Source organism: Clavelina lepadiformis, chromosome 5 (genome assembly GCF_947623445.1).
Source record: "Clavelina lepadiformis chromosome 5, kaClaLepa1.1, whole genome shotgun sequence".
NCBI classification, from domain to species: domain Eukaryota; kingdom Metazoa; phylum Chordata; class Ascidiacea; order Aplousobranchia; family Clavelinidae; genus Clavelina; species Clavelina lepadiformis.
Window position 1 is genome coordinate 18,433,745 of NC_135244.1, and position 12,366 is coordinate 18,446,110.

The 12,366-nt window shown below is 34.5% G+C and overlaps 1 protein-coding gene across 3 annotated transcripts; it reads right to left on the reverse strand.

Annotated features, from left to right (window-relative positions):
• Positions 1–293: 293 nt before the first annotated feature.
• On the reverse strand, positions 294–9,339 carry LOC143459355 (PX domain-containing protein kinase-like protein). Of its 3 annotated transcripts, none has more exons than XM_076956475.1 (17): positions 9,138–9,339; positions 7,338–7,388; positions 6,742–6,976; positions 6,379–6,530; positions 6,028–6,102; positions 5,727–5,831; positions 5,514–5,618; positions 5,226–5,277; positions 4,874–4,983; positions 4,591–4,708; positions 4,120–4,250; positions 3,945–4,022; positions 3,767–3,853; positions 3,540–3,594; positions 3,388–3,435; positions 2,446–2,471; positions 726–862 (listed from the first exon to the last, which is right to left on the reverse strand). In XM_076956475.1, exons 1-16 carry the CDS (start codon positions 9,231–9,233, stop codon positions 2,458–2,460), a joined length of 1,512 nt encoding a protein of 503 aa, XP_076812590.1. In that variant the 5' UTR covers positions 9,234–9,339; the 3' UTR covers positions 726–862; positions 2,446–2,457. The 3 variants fall into 3 exon arrangements, with proteins under 3 accessions (XP_076812588.1, XP_076812590.1, XP_076812589.1); XM_076956474.1 differs by having other exon boundaries at positions 2,446–2,474; XM_076956473.1 differs by lacking the exon at positions 2,446–2,471 and having other exon boundaries at positions 294–862.
• Positions 9,340–12,366: the final 3,027 nt, after the last annotated feature.

Consider the following 12,366-nt stretch of genomic DNA (forward strand, 5'->3'; position numbering starts at 1 on the left):
ATTTGATTACAATATCAACCCCTTTTGGCAAATCCCAGTCAATGAAACGAATTTAATTTCCTCAGAGCTTACACGAATATATTTCATCCCAATCTGTTCTTTTGCCCTCTTTCCATTATTTTTAAAGACGAAAACGGAGGGATTTTCATATACTGTAGTAGGGTAGTCGAGGAAATATTTTAGTCCCTTTAACTTGGGTTTTGACCCTCAAAATCAAAAAGACCTTCCACCAATCCTTTAAACCTTGGGGATCGCACTTGTTTCAAACAGTGATAGACGTGGAACTGGCAACGTAGTAGTAAGCAATCAAGCTTTATGTATTAGAAAATCTCGTTTCAATCTGGAACATTAATAGTAAAACTACACAATCACGAAGATGAACAGAAATATTGCACATTAAAACACACAGATTGGAGTAACTGTCGCGGAACACACGGGATATGCAGGATGAGAATATGAAAAATCAGTGAGAATATTTCCACAAGCAGTAAGCGGAAAGTATGACACTCGCACTAAGATTTCAAAGTGATCATCTATGACACTTTTTGAGTGATACGACTACAGCTGATGGTAAAATAATGAGATAAATCAACCTTCACGCCATTCTAAAGCCGCTACTTTTCAAAAAGCAATCAATGCAATTTTGCATAAAGTCTCACGCCTCTTCATCATCATCATCACATCTTTGGGCCGGATTTGTCGACAGTCTCCGCTCTCTTTAATCCTCCTTTCTTGAAGCCCTGAATCGAACTAAGCAGTGCTCCTCTTCCGGCTCCGGATGATGGTGGTGGATCAGCAGCAGTGACTGGTGGTGGTGGAGGAGCTAGCGGAGGAGGAGGAGGCGCTGGTGGAGCAGTGGATGCTGAAAACAGACATAATATGTTAAATATGAAGATTTCTGGTTGATATGGTATAGCTGATAGTTGATGGGTTAGAAACCAAAAATGCTAACATGCTATAATATTACAAATTCAAATGTTGGCTGTTATGCTACTTTGGGGTTGTTGTGCACACAAACAAAGATTTTTTAAGTGCAATATTATTTTATCAGTTATTTCAGGCACGTCAAACTCATTGCCCTTTTTGAGCTCAAACACAGGCCATGGCACATTTTCATACTCTTACTGAAAATTATTCAATGCCACTAAGCTGGTACACAGACTTCACTTTTGTGGAAAACTCCTGTATTATTTGATTAGGCATCTGCACCAGTTGCTAATAAAGATTGGCCTATTTCACGGATCTTGATTGTTATGGGAAACCGTGAATTTATGAGAACAATGATAAAATTGTCTAAGAGTCAAGTTACAACATGATTATTATAGTTATTCAAAGAACAGCATCTTATATAGTCTTCTGTTTTAAGCCTCGTGTTTTTTAGAACATCTTGTTTTGTGGAAGTGTACGTGCTTTAAAAATGTGATATTACCTTTTCTTTAAGTAATATGTCAGTCAAAGTAATATGTAGCCCCAGCGACACCATGTATTAAATACATGGCCAGCAGATAGGGCAGTTTGACATGCCTGACAGTTCCTTTCATGAAATAGGGTAGCGCTGCGTTTGTAAAATGTTAAAAGGCTGTTGAATTAGAAGTGTAAATAAAAACATTTCCACCAAGACATGTGTGGACTATTTTGGCAAGCAAAAACCGAAATGAGTGCAACATACCTCCAAAAGCCATTTAAATAAAGAATTGATGCACAAACATGAGAGTAATCTATGAAAAACAAGAATTGTTTGACAATATGCTACCCTGTTGTTAGGGTTGCACCAAATTAATCCGCAGAAAATCGGTAATTGGATTTCATTTTGCCAATAAACTGGTGTCAGCTTTCAGCTGGTTTTACAATCAGCCGTTTATATGTGTGCCATGACATAAGAATTCTCATTACAAAGTGGACACAAGTGGTATGGAACAGCTTTATAGTGTAATCTTCATATACAGTAAAACACATTTGTTATTATGCATGATACAGTCTTTTGTATCATATGTACATTACACGTTTTTTAAATAATTGAAAAACGCACTTTCTACACATGCAATCAAGCTTTAAGTCATCAGCAAATATTAATCAGTATCCGCCAATATTGCAAGACTGACTAACCAGTGAATTTGCTTATGGGTGCATCACTAATTGTTATCCAGGTGACATGAAATAAGCCAAATCGTACAACAAATTACTTCTCTCACGCCGATTTCACCACACTCCATACACACAATTACAATAACCCACTGTTTAGCATATTTCCATTCATCTTGTTGCATCACAACAGTAACATCACATGTTAATGTTCATTGTGGTGCGCAAACATTTTTCAGATTACAGAAAATTTGCAGTTGAAATGAGGCCATGAAAAAAGCTGGTAATACATGCAAGTGAAGGCAAGGTGCTGTTACAGTGACATGCAGCGCCATGCTTGAGAGTGAAACATTCTGTTCAAACCTGAATCCAAATTTATGAAGTCGAAGCTGCTGTCGTCATGAATAAAAAAAGGATAATTTTGTTTAAAATCCCGAACATGCTTTCAAACGATTGGACTGTAAGTCTACTTTCAAACATCAACCCGATACTTTATCTACGAAGACAGGACTAAAGCAAAATACAGTCGCTTTGAAAGTTAAACAGGAAATAGTTGTTTCGTAATAATGAACCTTTTCAAGAAAATTTTTATGCATCTTCCAGTAGAGGTATTTTTGCAAGTGACATTCTAACGTGACAGTGCAGCAATATCCAGACATCCGTCTCATAACAATGTGATAGTTTTAAGTTATATGAAATGTTAAGCTAATCAAATCGCCCATTACTTCTACAAGCCAGGCAGTAACGATATCGATCACATCATTTTAGGAGGTTCTTCATTGCTCATGATGGTTTCCAAGCAATGACAATCAGCTGTATCCTGGTATAATTATTCATTTTGATTGACAGTTCAAGGTTTCTCGTTTAATTAAGAAACTATTTAAATAGGTCATTGCCTAATAATTGGATTTAATTAAAAGGTGGTAATTCCCCTGAATGTTTACTTTTTATTTTAATTTTCAATATAATATTAATGCAAATAATAATCAAGTGGTTTAAATGGTAAACCCAACCAATTGCAATCAAGATTCAAATCAACTAGGTTTGCTTAACTATTGGTTATCAACTCAGTCACAGTAACCAATATTTTATCAGTAAGATAACATATTTGTGCACAAGTTTTGCAGCTTATAAATTTTTTCTGTTAACCAATGCCAGAAAGGATTTTAAATTCAAAATATGGTTTGATGATAAAAAAAAATTTCTAAAGCTAACATGGACTGGTTAATAGGAGTGAAGGTGCTTCTGGTCATAACCAGTGACTTTAAAACTCCAAGTGACATGCGCAAACCTAACGCAGCTTACCTGGAGTTGAAGACGTGGCACTGTCTGGAGTTGTGGGTGTGGTTGCATCTGCTCAAGTAATTGGGTGGTTACGGTAAATACTGTATCTTGTTTTGTTTTACAGGTGTATATTGTTATGTGGTTTCCCAAAAATGTATTCAAATACCCTTTACCTGGTATTTCAGTAGAACCATTTTCCTTGACGAGATCCAGTTTCTTTTGGGATTTCTAAATAAACAATTTGCAGCTAATTCAAAAAGTGGTCTAACAAAAGCATTAAAGTTGTAAATAAAATTGCTTGCATTGTCTTCCACATCAGGGCTCACTAAATTAATACAAAAATGCAGCAATGAAAGTCAAACGTGTGTTAGGTAATTGTCCTAAACAAATTTATTTCTACCTTCCGAGCTTCAAGCTTTCGACGTCTACGTTCGCTATCAGAACTGTGATGAGCTTTTGCTTTTGTAAGTCTTCTAACTTGTCCAATCTATTAAAGACAATGAATGACGATAGAACAATAGTTTCTGAGCAGTGAAAAGTTTTTGTCTGAGGATGGGATATAACAAATGATTACTTACTACTTTCTGTTCTTCTTTCAATTTTCTTTCTGAACCTTCTTTGTATTGTTTGAATGTTTCTTTCAGTTTACTGGGGATCTAATGGTTTATTATAAAGACTATCAATAAATGTATGTTTTAAGTTACTTGCAAGATTCTAAAGTAGGACTTCACAACTACGCCGGGTGATGCAAACCTTCAATTGTGGCTTGATACCAACAGTTCTAACTGTCTCGTCAGCAAACAATGGATGACTCAGCAAACCTTCCAAGGTGGGCAATCCCATCTTGCATGCTTCAGTAGAGAGAATAGATTCCAAGACAGACCCTTGAAAAGTTCGAAACTGTGACTTTGACTAGTTGTGTCATCAAAACTTTTTGATTTGAAATGGTCAAGCTATTACTAAGTTTTCCAGTTATCAGCTAAAGTTTTTACTACAGCTGAAGATGGTTGTTAAAGTTTGCTCTTTAAGACGCAGCATGCAACAAAATTTATGATAACGACCATAGCTAACAGATGAATGCACAAAACTTGTCTTTTTCATAACAAGGCACTCAGGAATTTGTATCAGGCAAAAAATACATCTAAGAACATAAAACTTTTACCTATATTACAACTTAAAACCATAATGCAATCAAAATGTAACAATGGTATTTAAAGAAATTACTTATTGTGGCAGGACTGTTTGGAGGCAGGAAATCAATTGTGGCTTGATTAAGTGGTTTGCCAAACACCATTTCATAAAGCAACTGTCCAAAGCTGTAAACATCGATGGACTCTGAGCTCTAAAAATAGAAATGTGGAAAGTAGATATTTGCTTAAGCAAATGTGAAAATATATATCAGAAGATAAAACAAGTCATGTGCTAGCGCCAACATTTAAACATGATATCATCAATCAGACGACATCAACAAGGATAAATACTTCTCAAAAGGTTAATTGAAACTGACATGAATTTTTCGAAATTGACTGTAGAACTGCTTGTAATAAGGAGGTATTCCGATCATGTAATTTTCAAGGTCTGTCAGTTTACAAACTTCTTTTTCAATTAGGACATTTCCTGCAAAAGAAGGGCTCATGTAGTATGGCTGTGTGTAAAATATGGCTCTCTCTTTACATTGCCTATTTTAAATCTTTACTTCCTGGTCACGTGAACAATCTTCCATTTTGTGTATTTAATATAGTATGTTTAAAAGGAAATAGAAAATGATATATACTACATTTGGTCTTATATCCATGTTATGCATGATGTACATTGACAATTACAATCCGCTTATACATCCTTAAGCTCTTTCTGCTTACCTGCATGTAAGTGATGAAATGCGAGGCCTTTGTCATGCAAGAATTTCAAAACCTATAAACATAATTATGTCGCAAAACTAGTTTGTTAGATATAAAATATTACCTAATGACACATAAAAAGAACGACTACAAAATGAATGACTGTGAAGGTACAAATGTGGTTTACTTAAAACAGCTTAATTTTTTATACGTACCAATACTTTTAAATTGCATGATATGTAAAAACAGTGCAAAAGTGAAACGAAATTAGGCCAAATGCTTTGAAGAAATTCTGAAGCATAAACATACCTCCAAAATTTGTCGCCCATATTGCTTAATTTCGGCCATAGAAAAACATTGCACACTCTTTGGGGTGCAGTACCTCTTTAAGAACGAGGCTTTGGTAGGTTTTGTCTGTAAAGATAAAAAATGTACAATACTAGTACATAATGCTTCTCACAACCTCACAATGCTTATCTCATAAAAACCATAATATTTGAGAAGGAAGAAATTCCCAATAACCTTGCATATGATGTCTCTCATGCATCCATCTTTATTAAAATCGCGAATCACGAGCGCACCATTTTCGTTGGCTATAGCGTGTAGAAATGGATGAATGGAAGGATGCTATTTGATACAGATAAAATTGGTGAATAAAAAAAAAAAAGATTTTCACATCAAAACATGAATATCAAGTTATGGAAGGCAAGGTATAAAAAAGGAATTCTGAGAAATTGAGATTAACGAGGTCAGTACTGGTATTGGCTTAATATAAAGACATACGTATTGTCTAATGTCTAAACTATACTTTTCTTTTACAGACCTGGATATTTGGCAAGAGCTTCATGACTGCTGCTTGATCTTTCGCAGATAACAGTCTGTCAGGCCCATATTCAATCTGCAGGTACGGCAAATTTGATAGCAAAATGCTCACATGCATTGTGTCACAAAATAGACAACAAACCAACATAACACATTGTTAACAAAATCTTATCAAATTGGATATAAATATAATTCACATCAGATGAAAATGAGAAGTTGATAACAAAAATTCAATTACAGATGGTAAACAATGTTTACTCATGTCATAATCTGTACAGTTACATATATATACTGTACTGGTATATTGTTATGGAATCTGCATAAGCTAGTATCTCAACCTTTTACAACTAACCCATGTGAGTAAAAGTCTTTGTTTTGGTTGATCTTTAGGTTTGATCAAAAATAAACTTTTTCTTATTCTCCAGCCCATCTCCTTCAAGGGTTCAACAACCTCCCAGTGCGGTTCAGAACGAAGGAACATGGAGACAAACTGAAGAGCTGATTCTGTAGCCACAATATTTAAAACTTAAAAAGTAAACGTTTCGGAAAATAAGGCTGACTATCATACAACATAAACAACGTATATTAATCTTTGTCACTGTAAACATCAATTCTGTAATGATTTTACCTTTTATTAATATTGAATTTATTATATTTGTATACGAAGTCACAAAGGTAGATAAAAAGCACAGTTTACACAAACAGCTGATATTACCCGAGTGATTTCTGTTGTAATTAACGGTATCAAAAAATTTTTTCACAATATCAAATGCTGCCAACATTGGGTGCTCAAGGATGGCATTTACGAGGGCCTGCAATCCGTGCTGCCTCTCCGCAATAAATTCTCTTTCCATGTTCCCAAGTAAACGCTTGGGTGGAAGTGGCAAATCCACTCCTGAGATTCTTAAATTTTCATGCAATGTTACAAAGTCATTGTATCTTCTTCGTATCTAAAGTATATAAAAAAATCACACAAGATCAGAATACAATCAACAGATAAGATTAATGTACAATTGGAAATTTACACAGTATGTATATATACAATAAATGACTATTGCATTGATGTTATCATTACCAGTACAACAAACTGAGCTCTACATTAGTAAAAGCTTCATCTACTTTGTACATAACTTTGCAACTTACATACGAAGGTTGTATTCATGCTATTTCATATAAATTTTACCGAACTCATTATTTTTGAAATAAGAAGATAGATAAAGCATTTATGCATTGTCTTTTGATGGATATGAATGCAAATTTTTCAATGATTACACCCTAAAACATATATCAAAAATATCAGAAAATCCTCACTTCCCAAACATTTTCTTTAATGGGACCCCTTTGAACACGCAAAATGAATTCCTGAAATATAAAATATTTGCAAATATAACATCTATACAATGTGCATTTATGTGGGCCTATTGGTCTATAGCAGGGCTACTCAACTGGCGGACCGCGGTCCGAATGCGGACCTTTTCAGTGTTGAATCCGGACCTTATTTGTCTCAGCATTTACGCAAATGAAATAGTTCATCATTAGTTTTGTTATTCCTGTTTATTCAATTGATCAGCGAGTGTGTAAGTGGTAGCTCAAACTAGTCTTCTGGCGGTTTTTGTTAATAGGTCGTATATCAATCGGGGCACCCGGCGTTTTGCGCCATGTTTTGTTGATAAAACGATGTTTATACAAGTTTAGTACAAAATCACTAAGGAGATGTAGCCTTCGACAGCGCTGTTTCTGGGTATAGCCCATCATCAGCAAAGCGCTAATTGCAAGCCATAAAAAAACTTTAAGAAGTCACAATGATATTTGTGACTTCATAAAGGACACGAGTTTTTAACAAAACCAAATCCATTATCGTTGATTTGCAAAAACAAAACACTGCAGACAATAACACAATTTCAACCAAGCCTTGTTGACATCACAATGCACAGCTGCGAGTCAGCGTTTTCAAACATGAACTTCATAAAGAATAAATTTCGCATCTGTATGACCAATGAAACCCTTCACCACTGCCTTCGACTAGCTCTCGCTACTTTAGAACCAAGATTAAAAGAACTAGCAAGAAATAATAAAAAAATTCTCCCACTAGCTGTGACTAACAGAACAATAAACAAATTTCGCTTATTGCTTTTGCTATTACCGCTTTACCAGATTTTGTATATACCGTATTTCATGTGTTGTGATAAAAAAACCCAGAGAATTTAATATTTTAAAATCCAGAGATTTTAAAATTACATTAATACCCATCCAGAGAATTATATTACTTTATATACTGTATTTTAATACATTTGTATGACTGTAAATTATTTCATGAGAGTTATAACGGACCTAAGCAAATTTTGAACTTTTGTAACTGGACCTTTGCTAAAACTAGTTGAGTAGCCCTGGTCTATAGACAATATTTACAAACCATACTGTATGTAATAAAAGAAATTGCTTTAGAAAGTGTTGGCCTATAAAATACAGATAAAATATGTGATGATTATACAAGTTATATTTATGCACATAGCACCTGTTTGCGCCATTTTTGATCAGGATCCTAATTCATGCAGTGAATATTTAGAACCGAAACTAATATTCATTTCGGGAGTAGTTACTCAAAAATGTTTCATAAAATTTAAGTTTTTTCCAGTAAATACGAAATTCTTTAACATATGGTCCAACAATAATCAAGTTTGGTTGCTACATAATTGTATTGGGCATTTCAAAACAAACGATTCTAACAAAAGTCATAATGGTAAAGTAACCTAGCAAAAAGGTAGTGTGCTTCTTTACACCTATATATATATTTTGAATATCCTTCATTTTTGCAATATACGTAACAACATTGAGTGACGAGAAATTATTACGTATGTTACTTCTTCTCTATTATAAACAGTGATACCATACGGAAACATAGTTTGAGATTTATCATGTACACACCGAAACTTACTATCTTCTGGCCAATTGATAATAAATACAAAATAAAAGTTAGCTGGTTAAAAACCAATTTAAAATTAAATAAAAAAACAGGAGGCTTCAGCAGTTCAGCACATGCCATCACACCAAACTTTGTGTTTTTCTGTGCTAACACGCACTATTTCTAATCGATAAATCACTGTACCATACCGTATGTGATTGAACAGTTTCAGTTCCAGTGATAACGCAGGTCAAAGGCACAGTGTCGTCAATAATTGCTACTTTCCCTTGCTCCAGAACAGACATCTTTCAACCAATATTTTTATAAGGTACAAACAATAAAATGTTATGCTGATTATGGCATCAAAAAGTGTAAAACTCTATCGAACTATCTAGAGTTGAGAACAAGAAGCAAACTTTCATATCAACACTAAACTATCCTTTAATACTAAACAACAATATAGGCTAGGCTCGTCAGTCACAGACCCTTTTTAAGTTACAGCAAACATTTTTTGGGTGGAAAGATTTCTTCGATCGCCTATGCTTAACAATGGAAATTGTCAAACCACTTTCATTCTTTTTTAAATTACAAGAGTTCTTGTAATTTTAATCTTGGATTCAAACCCCAGCAAAAAAAAAACTAAGCAACATATTTCAATATTTTTTCATTCATCATGTTTACAAAAGAATTCATATGCTATTGACATAAGTAAAGTCTTTACGATCCGACACACAGAACTGTTGTAATTAAAAAAATCAAAGTGGGTTGACAAATTCCATTATAAAGTATTGGCAGTTGAAGAAAGTTGAATTATAATAAACAAACAAAGAAAAGCAGATTGCTTGAACGCAACTTTATAATACATATAGAATTGAGGTTTCTTGCCACCACACTAAAGTTTGTGTCTTTGCACACACTATTTCTGGTCGATAATAGCTGTACTTACCAGTCGGGAACAGGATGAAACAATAGCTGTAATAAGCACAATTAAGTTTAAACCCCCACGCACTTAGCAAACTTTTCAATCTGGGTTGTATACTGGTCTAACAAGAAATACTGGATTCTGGGGTCTAGTATACAAGTGCACAACCAGATGACATCACAATTTTAGTAGCTGGGGTCAAGTATACATAGGCTCAGATTGTGCACTTATGTACATACTAGAGCCGAAATACGCTCAAACAATTAACGAACAAAAAAAAGCGTAAAGGCCCTAGGCTACTGACCCAAAGGGCTTGAAACATGCAAGGTTGGAAGGTGTAAATTAAATTAAAAACACTTGGCGCTACAACGATAAAAAGTTAGCACGGCCAGTACCGGTATCTTATAGAAATAGACCATGCCTGCATAACATGCGGCCTGCGCAACCTTTTAATGCGGCCCACGATGTAATAGCATGTCACTTTTTCCTAACTCGACGATATCTCTTATTCGACTAGGCTAGGCCTATATCGCATTGTATACACGTTACAGTGGATACATCAACGTTAGTATGCAGCCCGTGAAAAATAGTTTTTCTTGTTGCCACCATTTTGAGTTGTGTAGGAGTGGTGTTACTGGTGTAGGCCTACAAGCAAACTTACTTGATTGGTGGTAGCCTATTGGACCATTAGGCCCACATTCTACAGGTAAGGTACATTGTAAATACCAGCCTACAGGCCTAGATACATTATGACAGCAGCAGCAGCCTGAACCGAACAACATCAATTTACGGAATGAGGAAACTGAGGAACGCGACACTAATTTACGGAAAGTGAGGAATAACGGGAAATGCCAACACTAATTTATGAAAAGTGAGAAATTACGAAATTACGGAATACTTTTTTCAATGTATGTAGTAATACAATTGGAAAATATACGCGGTATTATTTAGCTTATCCTGTTAACTATAAAAATATTTCTGTCACAATGTTTTTTGAACTTTCTATAATCTTTAGACAAAATTTTTGTCGGTGCAGTGATTTATTTATTGTAGTTTTTGCAGAACGAAAAAACTGAGGAACGTGACACTAATTTACGGAAAGTGACTAATTACGGAATTACAGATAATTTTTTTCTATGTTTGTAGTAATGAAATTCGCAAACATATGTAATATAAACCAGCAGCAGCAGTTAAACCAAATAAGCAAGCATGAATTACAGGTAACTAATGCAAATTGTAACGTTAAAAAATGTTAAACCTTAAAAAAGTCATGTTTAGTATTGAAACAAATTTTAACCGCTGTATAATTAACATATATTTGATTGACCAAACCTTTTAGCGCGACGTGATATTGTCGTGCACTCCGTGGTAAAACCAACCGAAACTTGGAGCGATTCTGATACGAAATCGAGCCGAGTGCTTCCACTTTTATATTCGCTCATACTAAAAACAATTTCTTTCCCTTTACGATGGTACCTTTAAAACTTAACTCACTCTTAAAAAATGTCTAAATTTGTTATTAATTAACTGGTACTCGATCGACCAGACCTAAGCCCAACGGCTATAGTCATGCACTTTATTGTAGAATAGAATCAACCGAAACTTTGAGCGATTCTGGTAAAAAATCGTGCTAAATGTCCAACTTTTTTTTGTTTGTATTAAAAACATTTTCGTTTCATTTACGATGATACCTTTAAAACTTAGTTCCACCCGTAAAAAAATATTAAACGTTTTTACATAATTATCAGGTACTCGACGGATCTGTGGCGTGCGCGACATAATATCATAATGATATAATCACCATAACTTTGAGCGATTCTGCTAAGAAATTGAGCCGACTACCCCAACTTTTTTATTCGCTCTTGTTGAAAACGATTTTTTGCCCTTTTCGATGATAACTTTACTCCTTAGCCTCACTCATAAACAATGTCAAAATTTGTAGTTAATTAACAGGTACTCGATCGACCAGACCTAAGCGCGACGGGATATATCAAAATGCACAAAGTTTTGCTGTAAGTTTTAGGCCTATAAACTTACGATAAAATATTTGATGTTGAATATTCGATTGAAAGAATGTTATTATTTCAACTAAGTATACATTCGAACAAAACAAAATATTTTAAAATGCATTTAGCAATTTAGTTGAAAATCAAAAGATTTTTTCTCATCGGTCTTACGCTGTCCCTAGGCCTATACTAGATTACAACTGTTTCAAAGTTTTATTCCTACTTCTAATCTACAACCACAGTTTTATTTTATTTATTTATTTATTTATATATATACATAAATTAATCAGTTTTGCATTAAAGTCAGAAGATGGTTTTAGTCTAAGCTCAGTTTATTTCTAAATTTCAAAGGTTTATCTGTCAACTGTTACGATGTCGTGTAGCTGCAACCCCACCACGAAAAAGGGAAGAAGAGTTGTAATTGGATCTTACATTCTCAACCCGAAAGTACTAGCACCCCGGGCGCATGCACGTTTGTATAATGAAAGTTAAATTACGACGCAAAAGTGG